The sequence below is a fragment of the Elephantulus edwardii genome, unplaced genomic scaffold (genome assembly GCF_000299155.1).
Source record: "Elephantulus edwardii isolate Elephantulus edwardi_28Jun2011 unplaced genomic scaffold, EleEdw1.0 scaffold00037, whole genome shotgun sequence".
Taxonomy (NCBI): domain Eukaryota; kingdom Metazoa; phylum Chordata; class Mammalia; order Macroscelidea; family Macroscelididae; genus Elephantulus; species Elephantulus edwardii.
Genome location: NW_006399787.1, coordinates 13,241,041 through 13,261,336, shown reverse-complemented (window position 1 = coordinate 13,261,336; position 20,296 = coordinate 13,241,041). Strand labels below are relative to the sequence as shown.

Genomic DNA, 20,296 nt, shown 5'->3' with positions numbered 1-20,296 from the left:
TTGGAGGAGGACATCCTGTGGAGAAGGTCACCTCTCTGTGGTACGTGAGGTTGCTATGAGTTGGAATCAACTTGATAACATCTACAACAAGATTCTCTTTTAAAATAAAAAGCAAAGGACAAGAAGTTAAAAACTTGGCAAATTTCAGTGTCTTTGCAGTAGGTACACTACCTTCAAATAAAAGCTGAAATCTTGAATAATCACAGGGTCAGGGTGAAGGCTGGAGAACTGCCACTGTAGAACCTTCTCAGTCAGAATGACTAGAACTTAAGCCCTTTGGTGTAATTTACTATGACTGTGTGTGTCCACAGCCATAACTCAGCTACATCGCAAAGTCAACAGGAACCTGGCCCCAGCAATGACGAGGCCCCGTCAACCTCTTCCGGCACAGCTGGAAGTTCTCCTGTGCCAGGTAAGGCCGTCTGCTGGTACAGGACTCTGCCTGGGGGGAAACGTTAACCTGCTCCTGTCTTGTCATCTGGTTGCGTCTGTTCTCACTGCCTTTCTCCCCCACCTCAACCAAGGTTTCGATGTGTGTCTTGGTGTCTCTTTGCTTCCCTATGTGTCACTGGCTCGATCTCAGTTTGGAAGAAATTGTAGGAACAAATGAAGATGCTAAAGGGAGGCATGGGTGTGTGAGGAACGGGGTGATCCTGAAGCAGTTAGCTCCTGCCCCGCTGAATTGGACTCAATCCAGCATGGTGACTGATGATGACAGCCCATCCTCTTTCTCAGAACAGACAGGCAGCTGGCATTGAGGGGCTGGCTTGACCACAGGCCACCAGACTCCTGGCCAGGTGTTTTCCAGGTGTTCTCACAGTGTTCAGGTGAAGTGAGTTGTATTTCTTTTGACCAAAGATCTACCAGGGTATTACTTCGACCCCGAAAAGAAGCGCTACTTCCGTTTGCTTCCTGGACATAACAACTGCAACCCTCTGACCAAGGAGAGCATCGAGCAGAAGGAAATGGAGAAGAAAAGACTGCAGCTCGTGGAGGAGGAGCTGCAGACGAAGGTGGGCACCATCCTGTCCCCTCTGCTGTCAGCACCTCTCACTCACAACACTTAGGTACCTTGAACACTAAAGAGTGGCTCAGGACGGTTCCTGAAGAAACCTGGTAGAACCAGTGAGAACAGGCAAGGAACCCCCTCTATCCTACCCATCAGCCACCTGCCTTTGGAGGTGTTTCCCCCCATTGATTGTTACCTGAGTTTCATCAGTAATTCTAACATTGTGCCTTCTCCCAGTGAACACTTGGAAGCAGCAGCAGGACACAGTTTTAGTGACTGTATATTTTAAGTAGAAAGCCAGGATGTATAGTCAGGATATGAGGGGTTTTTGAGTCTCTTCTAAGTTCCACAGACAGTCTGTGGTTAGATGCCAAGCCATCTTGATGGTCATAGGACAGCAGAATGGAAAATCCTGTTCTGGGGGGTTCAGTATAGGTCACGTAGAAAGTCTGATGAACACCTGAATGTCCTTTGCTATCCCTGAACTCAGTAACTTGGTGGCTTCACCCTCCCAGGTAGAAGCTGATGGAAGGGGCTTGGGCAGAGGGGTGGCGCTGACTCTCAAACCCCTTGCCAAGATTTTTATGCACACCATTTTGTTACATTAGCACTTACTTTGTTGCCTTCTATGAAATTGAAAACCTCTCCTGTGTCTCATCATATAATTAGGTATCAATGAATTTTTCTTTTCTTGCTTTAATTTAGAAACTAACCAGGGTGGGATTTGATGCTACTTCTTTGCTGCGTAAAAGACAACTGGGTTTGCTCACCACCAACAAGTATACTCGGTAAGACAGTGCTTCACTTTTATGTTTTCTTTATAAATCCCCCCCACTCCATTAGTCCAAAGAGACTTGGGCAAAATAAATATATAAGCACATATATGTGTACATGCTGATGTATGTATATGAGTATATACATACATGTTGTGTTGTTGGCTGACTCATAGTGACCCTATGAACAATTGATCTGAACCTTGTGCTACCCTCACAACCTCTGACAGATGATAGATAGATTAATCTAAAGGAGGTGACATACACAGAGTCTAGCAAGTTCCTGTCCATGGCACATGGCTTCAACATCTTTCACCTCCCAATCTTTTTTTCCCCTTTCCCCTTCCTTTCCTGTTATGCACTATCAAATCAGATCCAACTGGCACACACTCCTTCTCCAGTGGAGCATCTGGTGGATTTGAACCACATGTCTCCAGGATTGCAGTGCCACCTCTTGCCAATAGGCCAACGGAGCTCCTTTGGCACATAACTTCAAAGACTGACAAATCCAGAGAAAGGCAAGAACCAAAGTGATGAAAAGCCAGGTCAAAGATCAAGATCATGCATAAAGCTATCCAGCTTTACTCCACTTCCTTATATACTCAGTATAGGCCACACATCTGATGAAAGCCTCTCCTCATTGGGTGCTCTTAGAAAATCCCTCAAAATAACAATTTCTTTACATCAGACCTCATCAAGGGAATGACTGTGTTATGGCTGCCAATACAGAGACTCAGGCAGCCAAGTTGACACACTGTGTTAATGATCAGAGTCTACCCCATGTCAGCTTGGCACCTGTTACATCTTTGCCAGAAATGTCCTGGCCCCACTTATATATTTTAAGAACACAAAAATTACTTTATGCACACATATAAAGAAGAACTACTTAGCCATTGTAGTCTTTATGTCTGCAGCTGGTCATATATAAAGTCTCGTGGTCATAATTGATACTTAGAACTATCTCCTTCATGGGTCACAATTTGTACATCATCTTTTGGGGCTCACTGGGACATAACTCTAGTCACAAGTCTGGGAGGGAGCTTCATAGGAAGTTGCACGCTACTAACTCAAGGACCTTGTCTCTGGCAATTGGAATCCCCCAGTGGCTTCTTGGGAGAAAGATAGGCAATCTCCCTTGCAACCTACCATCATGGAAACCCAGTGGATAGACTGCTGAGTTGGTTCCAATGTAGGTGGAAAAGTTACAGATCTGGAAGCAGAAATGGGTGGTGGGGGACACTGAGCAGTGTTCTGTAAAACATTTGCCTCAGGTGGGGGGGGGGGTGGCTAGCCTCTGCCACAGGTGAAACCTTAGATTCATTAAGGCCAGCTGAGTTACTCACAAGAGAGGGTAGAAGTGTTAATTTTATTGGCAGGGCTGGCTCAATGGAATTAAGAGGCTTAGTTTTCTGATTATCTGCCAACATGACCCCCATCTCAAGTGTCCAGATCCCATTTCTTTCCAATCACTGTGCTCAGTGTTAGCACCAGACATCATTCGAGGTTGGGATTTTAGTTGACCTTGTAATTCGGCCACTCTCGAAATAAGATTTTCTATTTGAATTTTCAGCAGTGTTAGCTCTGTTATTACAAGACATGAAGGTTTCTTTTGAGGCACAGTTGACAACTCTAAGATCTTTTATGTGATACTTGAGCTGTGACTCAGAAACTCTGAGCTCCATTTGTTAAATTTTTATTTCAGTACCTTCGTGTAAGACCAACCAACCAGCTCCCCTTAGTGTCATCCTGACAAAAGAAAAATATGTAACACTCGCTCACATACAGTCTTATTTCTCACTAATAACAGACCTATTAGTGGTGGTGTTTTGGGTGTTATTATTGACACGTCAAACTATGAATTAGGAGAGTCATTAGCACTACAGAGAGCAGTTTAGTAAGAATACTTCCTATGCTAAGAGAGGTAGAGTCATCAGCACCAGTAAGAATAGTTTGACTTGTGAACTAATTTAGAAACCCCACCTTTATGATTTTGTTTGTCTGGAACCACTCTTAGAACCAAATGTAAGAGTTCTTCAGAAAAGCAAAACCAATGAATTTGTGTATAAATATGTAGAGAGACTTATCTGAAGGACTCACATGCTTGTAAAGACTGGCATGTCCCCAGGTCCATGGCACTTAGCTGCAGAGACTTACAGGTGCAAGGTGAGGCAGGGAGCACAGAGATGAGAGACCAGATGAAAGACTGAGCAAAAAGGAGAGGAGTTTTGCCAGACTTCCTTATATACTTGAAAAGGCCACACCTCCAGGCAAACGCCCCTCAACTAATTGGCCACTTACTGCAAATCCCAACAAGGGGATGATTACACGCTATCAGCCCTCATCAAGGGAGTGACCATCATAGGTATTCAGGTATATATTCTGGGAGGATACTTTATAGAGGCTCCAGTTCACTTTTTCTGCCTTCTGCTTAAACTTGCCCTGGGAGCATGGTTCACCTTCTGGGGTATGAGAGGTGGAGACACTTGCAGGACTCCAGGGAGAAAGGAAATGTCATTATTAAAGGTGTTTACACTGATTTACTTACTTTTCACTCAGTTTTCTGTGAGCATCATGCCATTCCCCCCTCCAGACCCTTATCTTCCCCATTTTAATGAACTGTCTCCAAAAATAGCCCTGATAGGTGGTAGGGTGGCAGGTATAGTGGTAGGGAGTTGTGCTGCTAACTGGAAAATCACCACCATCACCAAAAAACCCACTTCATATGTGTGGTATACTAAATTTGATTTAAATTCTTTGGATGTCTGACATAATTCTAACTTAAATTTCTTTTGTTTGGCCTTTTTTTTAACCCTAAAATTTGTGGTATTGCTCCATTGAAAAAGTCTATCAGCACAGTTAACATTTTCCCTCAATTTTGAGCAAAGGAGACAAAGAGAGACGCAATTGACCCAAGGTGTGATAGAAAGGCAGGAGCTGTCTGACTCCAACACCTGAGCTCCTAGTCCTTGTGCTTCGCCTGCCTGCCCATGCGTGTGGGAGAGAAGAAACAAACCCAAGTCCATGGCTGCTTACAAAGCGATGTCTCCTTCGGAGCAGGCAGGGCATACTTTTCCTAAATTGCCCCTCCTTCTGAGAGGGAAGAGTTGGAGGGCTGGCCACAAAGTATTCACTGAGAAACCTGCTGAGGTAGCTGCCAGGTAGAAGAGAGAAAAAGGCAGGCAGTAAGACAGCTGTATCCTTACATTGTTCTCATTAGTTACGTGCCTTGTGTTGTTGAGTGCAGTCAAGTTGGGACCAACCCATAGCTGACCCTCCAGCACATTTCCAGAGGTGGTAAATTGCACAGGAGGAGATTTTCCATCTTTCTCCTTCAGAGCAGCTAGTAGATTTGAACCACATGCCTTTCAGACTACAGCACAACTTCTTACCACTCACTATACCACCAGGGCTCCCCTGTGCTTTTTAATGTTTAACCTCTCTAGGTCTGTTCTCTTCAGTTCAAGAGAAATGATTGTCTCAAAACCAATCCCTTGAGTTATTAACCCAGTACATTAATCAATGATTATTTTGTAAAACGAATTATCTATGAATAATTGTAGGAAAAATCACTTTGATTTATAAACCTTCAGTGACATTTTTACAAGTTTAATAAAAGGCAAAAACCACTCCCCTCTAGTTCAGATTTTCTTCAGTTCTGTAAACAGAGCACCCATTTCTTTGTTTCAGTTTTCCTAAGAGTTTTATGGTAAAACCAAAAGTCAGAATTACCTGAGATCTCACTCAGTTTGATTTCTGAGAGTTAGTGAAGAAAGGGTCAACCACGAAAGATGGTTTTAGGTTCTGCCTTTTCTCACCCTCTGAATCTTCATGGGTGTCTTGGCATGAAATTGACGTCCTCCTCCCCTCTCTTGCAGTCTGGCCAATGAAGTGCGAACAAGCTGCATGCAAAGGAACAAGGTCCGTATTGAGAGCACGGACCCCTCTGCTTTGGCCAGCGACCAATTTAACCTCATTCTGGTAAGTAGAAGGGAGATGCTTTGGCTGGGAAAAGCTTTCTAAAACACCTTATGTGGCTTGGTGTTAGCTTTTGTCAAGCTGCCTTTGTGGAAGGCAAATACCGTGAAAATAGATGGTGTCGTCTTGTCTTTCTGGTTTTTAACAAATCTCTGTTAACTACCTGGCAGCAGATCCCAGGCTAGTAAGTCAGGCTAATGCTGTAACCATTGTCATTTTGCCCCCCTTCACCTCTCTTGTGTTGCATCAGAGACTGGGCCCAGTCCCATATTGGCTAAGAACCATATCAGAGTATCTTTTCCTTGGGTGTGTGTCTTGGATGACTGAAATAGTGCACAAGCAATCAGGATGTTTCTGACCCTTCTTAGTGGGGACAAGAATTCATAACAACACCAGTGTGAGTAGCAGGGACCCGCAGGCCTGGGCCTGAACTTGCACACTTCATTTGCAGAGAGCAGAATGTCTTCCTGTGCTTTGATTACACCTAGGTTGGAAGCCAGCAGCCAACTGTATGAGCCCAGTGGCCAGGAAAATCGTTAGCAGAAACTTTGAAGCCCTTGTGTAATCAGAAGGACCCAGATGTCTCAGACTAGGAACTCAGTCAGCCACCTGGCCTTCCAGGCAAGCCTCATCCTCCTAGGAGGCTGGTGGAAAAGCCTGAGAGCATGAGAGGATACACAGTCAGAGCCTAGGCTCAGTGTTTAGCTGACAGGACTAGGCTTAATGCTCATTCCTCTTGCCCCAGAGACTTCCACATCACCGTTCCTCCACAGAAGGGGTGTTGGGGGCAGAACTCACATTCTGTTCTTTGGCCAGCCGCCCATGTGTCTGGAAGTGTAATATGACCTGCATCAAGAGAATGCAGACATAGCTCAGAGATATCACGGGTTCAGTCCAGACCACTGAGATTTAGTGAGTCACAGCTTTTTTACTTTTTTTTTTGGTTTCTCGGAGCAAGTATAAATTAGGCTTACAATTGAGTCTGTTAAGGAGCCCTGGTGGCATAGGTTGTGTTACTCGGCTGAGCGGAAAGTTGGCAGTTTGAACCCACCAGGTCCTCCACAGGAGAAAGAAGAGGTGCCTGTCAAAGGTGAGTTTGGTTTGACTTTCTGTATTTTCTAAGAAGTGTAAAATAGCAGTGTGGGAAGCATTTGAACTGTTTTGAGAATTAAAAAATATGTGACAGAGACATGAAGTGAACATAAGCCCTTGGAAAAATGGTGCCGATTAACTTGCTCAGAGAATGATTGCCACAAACCTTTGATGTGTTTAAAAAGAAAACAAAAAGCTGCAGTATCTGTGAAACATGAGAAAACAAGGTTTGCTTGAATTATCTTGTGGGCTTGCTTCAGAGCCCCTTCCTGGGCTCATCCTGTAGCCCAGGGCAAGGACGGAGTTAGGTTGTGAATTCTGGAATGCTTGCTCTGCTTAGCTCCCAGCGTGAGCCCCCCTTAAGTCGTTGGTGGGGTGATTTCGCCGTCGCACTTCACATCAGGAGTGGGTGTCATCTCCTAAACACAGGGTCTCTCATAGAGCTTTCCTGTCCCCCAAAGTTATGGGTAATTCTTGGTGTCTGGTGTGAGCCAATACAAGTGAGAAGTCGGCTGTGTGGTGTGTTATGTCTCATCACTGGTTATGAATCTTTGAGGAACAAGCTCTTTGTGGGTACCCTTGCAAAAGCAGCACCATTTCACCAGGATCCCAGCCTTGTTTGTGTTGTTTCTCAGCATCTACAAAACCCAGGTTTTGAAAATCATTTTGAAAGTTTTGTCTTGAAGTAGTTACTAATCACGTTATTGTTAAAAAAATGATCAAAGAAAATGCTAAAATTGCAGTAATTTCTGTCGTGGTTTGGGTTTTGTTTTCTCTTCTGAGTAGTGATTTTTCACTTGGTGGTAACCAGAGTGCCTGTGTTATGGATACACAGGTTAGCGAGTGTCCTGCTTCTGTCATCCGGCAGTTGTAACTAGCATTTTCCATGTTGCTCCCTGATTTTCACAGTGGCCACATAATACATCTCTGTGTGGATTCCTCTCAATCCTCTGTACATCTCTGCGTGGACATAAAGACTCTTGCAAACTTTGGTTTGTGTCAACACTGACCAATACCATCTTTGCCCCTTCTTTCACTGCAGTTCTCGTCCTGACTGCTGGTTTGTTAGACCAGACAGCTGATGGCTTTGCCCAAACATATCTAGGTGTTGAGTAGGGGGAGGTGGGCTGGCCATCTCTACCTCCCTCAGTGACACTGGTGAAAATTCACAGAGCACATGTGGGCCAGGAGAAGTGGGCACTTGATCAGAGGGTCTCAAGCAGCCCCTTGCTTTCGTGTGTTCACCTGCTATCCATTTTGCACTTGCAGGCAAACACCCATAAGAGCCAGGTCTTCACAGTCATCGACGTCAAAGTCAGCGGCTCCAAGTACAGCATCATCAACCTCAACCGCCTGCAGAACCCAAATTTCATCGTGAAAATGTCTGAGAGCCTGTATTTCACCAACCGGAAGGTAAACTCGCCTGCACCTTTTAGCTGGCTGCCCCAGTGTCAGAGTCAAAGTAGAGAGCTCGGGGAAGAAAGTTGCCTCTTTGTCCCTAAAGACATACTGCTTTCTAGTTCCTGAGAATGAATAGTGCAAGAAAAGGGCCTTGGAATTTTCTTGTTTTGAAAATTTAAAAAGTAGAAAGTGGGCTTAGAGTGGAGTACTGATGGTATGGTGGTTAAAATGCTTGACTGTGAACCAGAAGGTCAGGAGTTCAAACCCACCAGTTGCTCCATAGATTAGGCTTGAAGGAAAGCTACACTTTATATGGTCTTAAAAGCCTTTCCTCTAGGATTGAGTTGGTCAGAAAGCCACAAGAAGGCATCGAGTTCTAGGATCTGGGCAGCAGTGGCCTATGGCCTGGAGATGAGGGCATGGAGGTCCCCTGTTTGACTATGCTTGTTCATTTGAGAAAAGTCAGTGCATGTTTGGATTTATGTCTGTCCCCATGGGTCTCTCATAGTGCTCCATCTAGAGGGGAGTGTATCCCCAAATCATTGCCTGTCTCCTTGTTCTTGGCTGCAGGCATTGAAGTGGGTTTCACAGTTGGGGGTTTGGGGATTTGGGAAATAAAGTCCTGCATCTGTATCCCTAGAAGAGATACCATAAAAAGCTTTGTTCTGTTTTCCCCTCTGAGTTGGCAGTTAAACCAAAGTCATCCGTCTTGCTGTGTGCTTTCTCCACAGGTGAATTCTGTTTGCTGGGCTTCGCTGAATCACTTGGATTCTCATATTTTGTATCTTTTGATGAGCAGACATACCCTAATATGGACCTGGGCATTTAGGGGTGTGGTGGGGGAGTTGAGAGATTGCACGAGTGTCTGAGGGGCCAGAGAGCTGAGCCATTCAGACCCCACATCCCACCTGTTAGGAAAGAGCACCCGAATTGAAAACGAGGATTCACTTGGAGCACAGAGAAGCACCGGGTGTGCGCTCTGCCTGTATGATGTGTAATTAGAGCCAGAATCAGAATCCTAACAGTTGTGCTTGGGGGCATGCCCACTGTGGTGCTGGAAATCAGCTTCCAGGTTCACCAGGCATTTCGAGTGTCCATGCCAGACAGATGGTGCTTGAGCAGAAGAACAAAGTGGGAAGGATCTTAAAACCATAGGAAAAGGCAAAACTAGAATTCTTTGCTGTGGAGTCAGTCTGACTTGCAGTGCCCTTTTACTGGATTTCGGAAGTTGTCAGTCTTATTAGCAGACCTTGCCCGTCTTTCTCCCTTTGAGCTCCTGGTGGATTTGAACCACCTGAGGCCCACGGCCTTTTAGTTAGCAGCACAGCATGCCATGGACTTCCACCTCCAGAGGTCCAGAGCCATGAAAATGAGCCAGAAATCTATGATGACCTTCTGGTGATTGTGTGGGGCCGAGGGGACCTTCACATAGGAGACTGAAGACAAGGGACCAAAGAGGAAGTTCCTTTGGCACTGGACATGTATGCCTAGGCTCTGAGGCAGGGACATCCTTTATTGATGTTGTTGAAAACTTTTCTCTTTAGACAGTTGGCCCCAGCTGAGAGCATAACCTTGACCGCATCAGTGTTGTAGGACTTTTTTCACTGTTTGATGTCACAAGGGGGCCCAGTGTGGTGTTATCTCCTTACCCCCTACCCCCCGGCTGACTCAGAGATAGGGGAACTTGTTGGTGGCATACTAGTCAAGCTTTTCCCCCAGAGTATCTCGGGGAGATGCTCTTTGGAGGGGTAAATGGGCTGTCTTTGGCACCCACTGGAAGGGAGGTGACGTTTGACTCTTCAGTCTCTGCCTCTCCAGAGAGTGAGCAAGGACTCGTTGGCTTATTGCAGGGCATTGTAGTGTTGGGGTACCCCAGGCTCCCCCTGAGAGCCTTGGGGGCTCTGGACACTGCATAGGATGACTGACCATATGTTTCAGGGATATTGTTGACCCGCTCTCAAAGCCGTATGCCAGTGAGTCTGTCTGTGGTTCCAGTCCCGTAATAGATGGGTTCTTGGAGCTACGTGACCACTCATTGCAAATAGCACCTACTTGGGGAGTTGTCAGGAGATTAGAATTAGATTGTATCTGTGAGCCTGGTACATTATAGGCTCTCAGCAGAGCCCAGAACCCAGCCTTCTCGTGGTTTCCCAGGGCTATATTTCAAAGGGCTTCAGAGCCATTAGAGATCTGATTCTAAGTCTTAATGTAATTAAATCACAAAATGGCGTGTGTTCTGTAAATGCAGCTGCTCTCTGGCTTTTGTTTGGTGGGGGTCTGTGGGTGGTGGAGCTTGCTGTTACTGGACTGGTCTGAGGAGAGAAGCAGCTAGTCCTTAAAGAGAGAAAACGGGATTTTTTTGGCTTTCATTTCTGATCGTTTAAAACCAGAAGATGAGTTCTCAAGTTTCTTTAAATGGCATTTAAAAGTGTGGCCCACTGTAGATCATTCATCTTGTCCTCTAGTGGATGTTTCAAGTGATCTTCAGGGATGTGCGCACTTAGGTTTTGACAAGGGAGCTCTTGTGCTGTAGTCTGCAGGGAGTCGTGCTTCTAACGCAAAGGCACCCTTCTCAGTAGTTCGAATCCATCAGCTGCTCTGCAGGAGAAAGACGGGCATTCTCTTCCCGAGTGATTTACAGACTCCCACAGCCCTGTGGAGGGTCAGCTGTGAGCCAGTTCTGACTCTTCAGCAATGAGTACTTTTAGAGCAGGTGTTCGCAGAACTGTCGCCTTTTACAGAGCTGCCTAACACCTCGTACAGACCTGCACCTCAAGATGGTGGGAGGTTATACCGAATTCTCCACATTCACTTTTACTGTGCTCTTGGTTGACTTGTGCCCTGTGAGGGATTAATACTGTGAAACTGTATATACCATACAGTTTGAACATAATCTGAGTTTCTGCCACGTTCTTCAAAAGCACACATGAGTAAGTACTTTTTTCTCTCACATGCTCATCCTCTAAACACAGAGGCAAAAGAGGTTTATTTAGTAAGGAATTAAGCTACTCTGTGGACATTTGCTTACCGTCCCGTACTACAGGGTGTACCACCCCAAGCAACTTGACAGATTTGGAATTCCCTAGAATTCTTTCCCGATTTTTGCATTTTTCCAGGGAGTTGTATGTGCACGTTCATCCAGCCAGCATCTGTTAAGCGTGTCTAGTCCCTGCAGAGTGCAGAGACGTGATTAGTGTACATTTTGGTACCTGTGAGGACAGCTGGCTCTAAGGGACACTAGAAGGGGGACAGCATGCTCAGAGGGTTCAGTCAGGAGAGAGCGTGGCTTGGTGTCTGTTGTGACACTGGCTGTGTAGGGACTTGCAGGACCAATTCCTCAGAGAAGCGCTTGGAGGACCACTATCAGGGAGTCACTTTTCTAGAAGATTCCTTTGGTGGCTGTCTTAGTTATCTCCTGCACTGCTGTCGAGTCAGAACCAGCTCATAGCTGATCAGCAGGTTTCTGAGGCATTAAGTTGCACAGGAGAGAGTCCCTCTCTCCCTCTGGACTGCTGGCAGGTTTGGCACCACCTTTGGGTAAGCAGCGCCACTCCCTAGGGACTGGGCCACTAGAGCTCCCTCTTCCTTACCTAGTGTGGCTGTGATAGAGGTAACAGCCCGTAACTTAACAGAAGTACCATAAGTAGGTGGCTTTAACAAACGGAAAGTTATTCTCTTATACTTTAAGGGGTCAGAAATCCAAACTTAGGATGGTAGCTCGAGGATAGGAGGCGGCACCTCTGTGACTGTTGGAATCCACCAGCAGTTCCAAGGCAGTCTCTTCCTGTGTGATTTATAGTCTGAGGCACCTGGTGATGATGGGTCAGCTGTGAGTCAGTTTCAGCTCATGGCAGCAGAGCTCCAGGGGAAGGCTGCTCTCTCTGGAGTCTCGGGAGTCATCCTTGTTCCCTTCAGCAGCCAGCTGCCTGGTGTTCGCTGGCCTGGCATACAGAATATCAAGGACTGGGCTTTGTTACTCAGGAGCCAGGGTCCAAAAAGGCAAACACCACTTCCCCTCTCCCCTCCCTGAGTCTGTTGAGATAAAAGGTATTAAGGTCACACCCTAGGGGCCTCCCTTTTCAGCTAGTTAGGGCTGTGATGGGATTAAGGAGTGTTGTATTCCACCCTTAATCCTCCTACAACTATTTGGTTTATAGGATCATGGGGAGTCATTACATAGCTTCCACAGAGTGGAGGAAGGCAGTGAGGAGGACTTGAATGAATGCAAACGGGTGACAAGGATTTGGGTAGTGATTCATGGTCCTAGAAGTCCCTGGATGATGGAGAGAAGGAAACCCTGTCTTCTTCCCATGCAGCCTGAGAAGGAGCAGTGCAAGGAAAACCAGGAAAGAATGTTGATATAAAAGCCAAAAAAATGGAAGTAAATTATTTTAAATGGTCCTAAATGGCCACAGGTCAAGGCTGAAATCTTTATTTCTATCTAGAGGTTCACAGATAACTTTGATCAGAACCTTCCCTTCAAAGTGTAGGGCAGCAATGGATTTTGGGGGGCACGGTGAATGAGGATTAACATCAGCTCCTCCTGGCAAGGTTGACTCTGAAGGAAAGAGAGAGAGGAACCAAACGGTAGACAGAATAGTGGACAAAGGACGGAAAGAGCAAGGAAAGGAAACCTAAATGGCTGGACTCATCTGTTACCAGTGTACCCATTTACAGTCTGGGAACTTGATCATAAAATAACTCAAACAATTGCCAGTGAAGCAGATTTTTCAACGGCTGACAAGTGTGGGTACACAGGGAGTACCAGGGACACTCCTGGTGGGAGCCAGCCTCTTCGGAGACTCTGGGAGGCCTTGTAGGTAATGAATCCCACCACTAATTCAAAGGCACACAGTTTGAATCCATCAGTTGCCTCTGCAGAGAAAGATGGGCAGTCTCCCTACGATTTACTGCCTCTGAAAACCCACTTAGCTAAGAGTTCTAACCTGCAACACAGGCACCACCAGCACTGCTTTGGAAGGGAGTTGGTCTTTCTTATTGCAGGGTAGCAGCACGTTGGAACCAACCCATAGCTGACCGTCCAGCAGGTTTTCAAAGGCAATTTAATTGCACGAGAGGAGATTGCCCATCTTTCTCCCTCAGAGCAGTTGGTGGATTCAAGCTGTATCCCTTCCCAAAAAGGGATCACAGCCAGCTCCTTACCAGCAGGCCACCAAAACTCCCTTCTAGTAGCTAAGAAAATAGCCCAGGCTCCTCCAGGATACCAGCCCAGTGTTTTCACACTGCAGTCCTGGCCTAGCCGGAGGACATTGCATCAGTTCAGTGAGCAGCATTTGGAAATAAAATAGACACCATACCGAAGCATTTTCATCATTAGTAAAGGTAAATATGTTTCTGGGTATATATTCAGTGGTGCAGTGGATTAAGCACTGCTCCACTAACAGGAAAGACAGCCGTTTGAACCACTAACTCCTCTCAGAGAAAGATGTGACCAGATCTGGGCAGATTGACAGTCTTGGAAAACCTGCGCAGGGGCGCACTTCTGCTCTGTCCTACGACATCGCTGCAAGTCACAGTCAGCTCAGAAGCAATGCGTTTGGTTTTTAGTTGGCCTTGAGGAAAGTGTGAGGGATCCCTGGTGGCCCAGAGCACCTAGTTGCAGAGTGCTTGGCAGTTGAAGCCCACTGGCTGCTCCACAAGAGAGTGATGTAGCAGTACTTCTAAAGAAGGGTAATTCTCTAGAAGGATCTGTGACCTTGCAAACTCCAAGGGGCAGGCCTGCACCAGTATGACTGACTAGGGTTTTTCAAAGAACTACCAGTTTCAGAAAAGTGATTATTTTTTTTTTCTAGATGGGGAAGAAGGGAGAATTGGAATAAGAAAGGGTCGAAAAGGCTTTTCAACTGTGTCTGGGTTTTTCCCCTCTTAAAAACATCTGAATCTGAGAATAGGAAAAAAGGTAAATGTGTTACAGTGATTGATGGTGTCACTGCCTGTAGGATTTTTGCCGGGAATTCATGCCCATCCTTCGCCCAGGAGTCTTGTGCTTTATTATCCTTAACAGCTTTTTTCCAGGCTCTGTAGCATGGGAGTTGCAAAGACCCCGGGCTGTGCTACTCTGCTTCCAGCCTCACTGTTCGCCCATAGTCATCCAGGTATGTGCTCCTCTGATCAAGTACGTGCCCACCTCCCCGCCTCCAGGCGCTGCAGCCAACAGCATCCATTTGGGCAGTTGACTTGAAGAGGAATGGGACTTAAGGGCCAGAAGGGCCTTGGTCAAAGCTTACAAGGCACAGGCAAACCATAGCAGCAACAGTGGAGGATGGGTCCCCAGATTAGCACTAGGAACATGGACCCTCTTTCTGTGTCTCTCCTTTATAACTCACTTGGGCCAGCTCAGCCAGGGCAGAGTACATGTCCGTCAAAATGTGAGAGGCCAAACATTCATCTAGGCTGCCTTATAAGCATCTATTCTGAAAATTTCTGTTAAATTCCTACTGTTTGGGTGACTGGAGGCAGTCTGAATTCTTTTTCTAGCAATCTTCCAGAGAACGCAATAAGACAGAGGTCAGGCCTTAAGAGTGCAGGCTTCAAGGAAACCTGGCCTTGGGTCTTACTGTCTTGAATGGATTGCTTAACCCCTGTGAAATGAAGATAATACCTTAAGGGAGGCAAGCCACACTTAGCCCAGTGCCTGCATTTAGATTGCCAAAAGAAGAAGTCTGTCTTGGAGCAAGTGCAGCCATGCTGCTCCTGGAGGCAAGGAGGGTGAAACTTCATCCAATCCAGTACACTCTCTTGTGAGGAGGCTCCAGGCCTTGGAAAAAAGACATCATGCTAGGGAGAGGGTCAGAGGAAGATCCTTAAAGCGATACGTTGACACAGTGCCTGTAACAGTGGGCTTGAACATTTTGGAGGTCCTGAGGATGGTGCAGGGTAGAGGCCAAGTTCAGATCTGTTCTTAGGATCCCAGTGAAGGAAAGTCTAACAATTACTACTCACACATATCATCTTACAAATGAGGTTCAGAATTTGCCCCACAAAACTAATCTGTATGGTGCTTCATATCAGTGTCTTGAGTACTTGAATATTCTGTTTGTTAAGCTGAGTGGTGCTTCCATAGCTATTGTGGGGATAATTCATTAAAGATTTGTTAAGTGTTGCTGTTACGTGCCATCGAGTCGCCCGCAGCCCATAGTGACCATGTGTACAACAGCTCTGAAACATGCCCAGTCTGATTCTGACACACCTAATCCCATCTCCCCAGTTACTATGTTAATCCATCTTATCCCGAGTTTTCCTCTCCTGCACTGTACATGTATCAACTTAAAATTTCTTTTCCCTTGAGACAGAGGCAATTCCGTGGGTTGAGTGCATCTTTGAACCAACATACTGCCCTTTGCTCCTGTCATTTCTGTTAATATTACTATACAGTCAGGAAGGCTGGAGAAGTAAGTTCTCTGTCAACCCTTCTGAGCCAGGAACACTGGATGAGTGTCTCATGCTCTCACAAAACCAGAGTGAATCTAGAACTTTCCAAACAGCTACCTGTGGGGTTTCCCAGATCAAGTAGTCACTGGTATGGCTCAGGGAGGTGCAGGCCAGCGGGACAGGTACATTTCACCTTCTCTGCACAACAGGAGATCAGCCTGGCATGCTGTGCATTTTCCGGATTCCCAGTGCCTGGTCCTGTGCTTGGTCCCAGAACATCCAGACCAGTAACTGCTTCAGCACAGGTGAGCCAGGTTGCCCTCCTAGGTCCCAGAGGAAGAGTGCCCACAGGCTTCGGCCCTACCACCCAGCAGCCCCTCCTCCAGCCTGCAGGCAACCCTTGTCTTACCAGCTCACCTCTTGTCTCCACCAGGCTTGTCTCGGCAGGTCCTACTGACCAATGTGGTGACAGGACACCAGCAGTTATTCAGGACCGGCAGTGATGTCCTGGCCCAGCAGTTTGCTGTCTCGGTGGGTTTGGGTTTGGAAGGGGGCAATATAACATTCCCCAAGAGTGGAAATTGTGCTAGATAGAAACAGGGTCCTCCTCCTATGTGGTACCTAGTCCTCTTCTCACTGATACAGGAGAAAAGGGCAGCTGGTGAGTTTGTAAACATGTCTGGCCTGAAAGGAAGTTGCCTGATCCAGGAAAGGGTGGCTGAGTTGGATCTGAGAGCTGTGGTGGCTTACTGTTACATAATTTCTCTGCCAACACAGAAGGATGGGGTTCATTGGTGAGCATAGTTCAGGGGTGATTAATTTTATAAAACATAATGAATGGGAATGATTATATAAAATACAATGAGAATGAAAGTGTGAAACACAGTGTATATAAACTTTGTAAGAAAACTAATATAAAATTATTTTTTTAAAAAAAAAGATAAAGAAGTACAGAGATCGAATCCACCACTTGCTTCACAGGAAAAAGATGAGCAGTGTCCTCCAGTGTGATTTGTTGTTGTTGCTGCTGTCGATTGCCGTTGAGTTGATCAGAACTCATAGCAGCCCTATGAACAAAAGACCTGAAGCCTTTCTATAACTATCATAATTTCTCCAAGTTCATAGTTTCCAGAGGCATGCTGTTTAGGAAGTGGATGCCACTCCTGCTGTGCGATTTACTGCCTCTGAAAACCCTCTGAGAGTCAGCTGTGGTTCTGGCTTGATAGTGCTCAGCAAGCTGGATTTGAACTCTGGGGGGAGAATTGTTCTGCTGACTCCCAAGGTGGCACCTTTCTGATGGTTCGCATCCTTGGGAGAAAAATGGGCAGTACCCTCCCATCTGAGTCTGACTTTTTGGCAACAAGAACTGAGAAGCTGAGTTTAAACGGTTTTCTACTTAAATGAGCTTTTGGTCCTTGAATCAGCTGAAAAAAAATAGAAAATCCACAAATTAAGTCCCAGTGCATCATTCTTACTAAACTTAATCCTCAGCTTTCAAGTTACTAATTTTCTAAATGGAAATAAAAACTCTTTGTGCTATTTTAAAGACTTGCCCAGTAGAAAATGTCATCTTTTTAGAAAAGTGTGCAAATATTGCTTATAAAAGGAGTCCATTGCCCTGTCTTCCAGCATTAAGGACAGGTTTCATTCAGGCTTTCCCGTCTCCTTTACCTAGATTTTTAATCTGCTCCTTACTCATCCCTCTAACGTCTCATAAAGGACCTTGGTGGATACAGAATGCCCGTTGTTGGGGTTTCGAGTGGGACCTGAGGACCTGAGCACTCTCCACAAGGACACGTGGGGTCCAATGGTTTAATTTTTTTACTGTATAATTGGGACTCATCTTGGCTTCTAGCTCCACTGAAACCCATCTCCACCTGCACCTTTGGGAGCTCTGAGGTGTAGAGGAGGTGAGAGGATTAGGAAGGACGCACCCAGCCTTGGAGAGGAGTTAGTCATAGCTGGCCCTCTCTCCACAGACTCCTCTGCTGTATAACGGCTGTCGTTCTGGGGAAGTCTTCGGCATTGATCTGCGTGCTCAGCCTCGTGGCAAGGGCTGGAAGACCATGCGCCTGTTCCATGAGTCCGCCGTGACCTCTGTGAGAATCCTCCGTGAAGAACAATGCGTGGTGGCATCGGACATGGCTGGGAAGGTACAGATAGCCCTCAAGTCCTAAAAATGTGTGGCCTAGCCTTCTTCTAGGCCAGGGAATTAGCAGAATGGACTCTTGTACAACCAGGCAGGAGGGGGTAGAGGTCAGACACATTAGACTGTTAGGGAGCTGCTTGTGCTGCCCAGAGAGCCAGGGGGTGCCTCATCTTGCTAGGCAGACGTGAAAAGGTTTCCCTGGTTTCAAGCTTTTGGTGAACTTGAGTTTGAAATGAACTTTGAAGAACACCTTGCCCTCCCTGGCTTCCACGCTTGGGTTCTCCATGCACATGCTGGGGCCATTCCTAACCACTACTTGTGCTTCTTTCCTCAGATCAAGCTGTGGGACTTGAGGAACTGCACTAAGAGTTTGATGGATTTTGAAGGTCATGTGAATCAGCACACCTACCTGCCCCTGCATGTGCATGAGGAAGAAGGAATTCTGATAGCAGGTACCTGGGGAGGAGATCCTTCAGTTCCACCTAGTACTGTCCCTGGGGGGCCCTCGTAAAGAACAGAAACCCCCCAAAATGAGGAGGAAGTAGACTGCTGAAAAATAGAATGGATAATGTGAACATTGAGAACAGGGTACTAGAAGGAAGACGGATTGGATATTAGGGAGCAACTTGCTGAAACGCCCCGATGTCAGCGATGGGCAAACTTCAGAAACAGGCAAGAATTGGGTGCAATAAAACACAGCAGCCAGGGGAGCCAGGCTCCAGTCTGTTCCCTAGAGCAGCCCTTACGGTGACCCTTATCCTAGAGTTGGCTTAGCTTAAAGTGTAGTCTTCCTGTTTTCCTACTTGCATTTCTGCCACATGATGCTGAGAAAAGATCATGGTCAAGTAACTGTTTCTTGGTTCCTCAGATCCCTGTGGATCCTTGGCATGTAAAATAGCAAGAGATCCTTTATCCACTAAGCCTCCTTCAAGGGAATTTTAAGTCCTGCAGCTTGTTTCTGGGCTGTAGTGTATTCTACTTTCATGAAAGATCAGGGGGGTTACCTAGGAAAAACAGTAAGGATTTTCTATATCCACAGATCCTCAAACTTGGCTAATACTCCTCCAGAATGTACTTGTCCTCTATGAAACTTGGTAGCAGCTAAGGAGCATCACTTTGTTATTTTCTACACAATTTCATTTCTACACAGAAAAGCATTTGTGCGCTCAGTGATAGAAAAGAATACACCGTTGTAGGGTGGCCTGTTAGCTGCAGTAAAACTCAGGGAATTGCACAGCCCAGATTCATCCTGGTTGAGGTGATACGGCCCAAGAGTCACTCAAGTGGTCAAAGCAGTCATGCGAGATCTGTGAACCCCAAAGGCCTGCCCTCTTTCCCTCTGGGAGTCTCCAGTCCCACAGATGCCTGGGCTGCCATAATTGGTGCTGTCTTCCAGTCCTCAGTGCGTTAGCCCTGAAGGTTCTAACTGAACTTATAAACTGAACTGTGAACCAGAAAGAGCTGTGGGGCACTGCCACCTGCTTTGCCCTTGAATGTAAAGCATTTGGCTTTACACTGGATAAAGAGATCATCTTGTTAGTTCCAGAAATCAGTTGCATACCATTCAGAACAGATGGGCTAAGCTCTTGAACAGCCTTGACACCAGAAGCAGCTGAATCCAGGAGGTAGGACAACTGCTGAGCCCACCCAGAAAGTGTCCCAGCTAGCCTGTGTCTCACCACCTCCATTCCTACAATTGGTTATGGTTCTAGAGCATCAGGCAACCCAAACTTTTGAGAACATAATATTTAGAACTAATTTCCTCCCAAGAGTTTTTGTATTGGCTTACATGACAGAACTGTTTTTGCCTTTACGCATCATGAGGAATTAGGTGTTACCCAGTTGTTCCTTTGTCTTCTCTTGCTAACCTACAACTCTCCCCTCTTGCTTAGTGGGCCAAGATTGCTACACAAGAATCTGGAGCCTCCAGGATGCCCATCTGCTGAGGACCATCCCCTCCCCTTACCCCGCATGCAAGGAGGATATCCCCAGTGTGGTCTTCTCTTCCCGCCTAGGGGGCCTCAAGGGAGGGCCAGGGTTGCTCATGGCTGTCCGTCAGGACCTCTACTATTTCCCCTACAACTGATGTGCAGGGGGAGCCCAAAGGCATGTGAAATTTGAAGGCAAAGAGCTCATTCACTGCTCTCTTTCTAGCAAAGGCATTTTTAAACAGGTGCTCATTGTACACAGATCCTGACCAGGGGACCTCCAGGTGTTACAGTGTTTATGTGGAGACACTTCAGCAGAGTTATTTTCATTAAACCATAAGCTCAGACAGTGTCCAAGTCCTTTTCATAAAAGGCTCCTATTTCTTATTCTTCAATTCTTGAAATAGCCTCCCTATGCTTTGCTTTGCTTTTTTTTAAAAAAACAGTAATTTTTTATTTTTTTCTTTTTTTGGTGGAAATAACTGTTACCTCTTCTTTCACTAAAGCAGTTTGAAAGCCTAAATGATGAGACTGGCTGAGATGTGTTAGGCTAGTTACAGAAAGACACCAGTCTGTA

The 20,296-nt window shown here is 46.2% G+C and overlaps 1 protein-coding gene across 3 annotated transcripts; it reads left to right on the top strand.

Annotated features, from left to right (window-relative positions):
- Positions 1 to 333: 333 nt before the first annotated feature.
- On the top strand, positions 334 to 19,877 carry DCAF4 (DDB1 and CUL4 associated factor 4). Of its 3 annotated transcripts, none has more exons than XM_006884715.1 (12): positions 334 to 412; positions 859 to 1,013; positions 1,715 to 1,797; positions 5,658 to 5,760; positions 8,119 to 8,262; positions 8,982 to 9,031; positions 14,287 to 14,366; positions 15,852 to 15,947; positions 16,076 to 16,173; positions 17,622 to 17,795; positions 18,126 to 18,243; positions 19,684 to 19,877. In XM_006884715.1, the coding sequence occupies exons 2-12, from the start codon at positions 966 to 968 to the stop codon at positions 19,875 to 19,877; spliced, it is 1,188 nt and encodes a 395-aa protein (XP_006884777.1). In that variant the 5' UTR covers positions 334 to 412; positions 859 to 965. The 3 variants fall into 3 exon arrangements, with proteins under 3 accessions (XP_006884777.1, XP_006884776.1, XP_006884775.1); XM_006884714.1 differs by having other exon boundaries at positions 14,287 to 14,386; positions 15,860 to 15,947; XM_006884713.1 differs by lacking the exon at positions 334 to 412 and having other exon boundaries at positions 966 to 1,013; positions 14,287 to 14,372; positions 15,855 to 15,947.
- Positions 19,878 to 20,296: the final 419 nt, after the last annotated feature.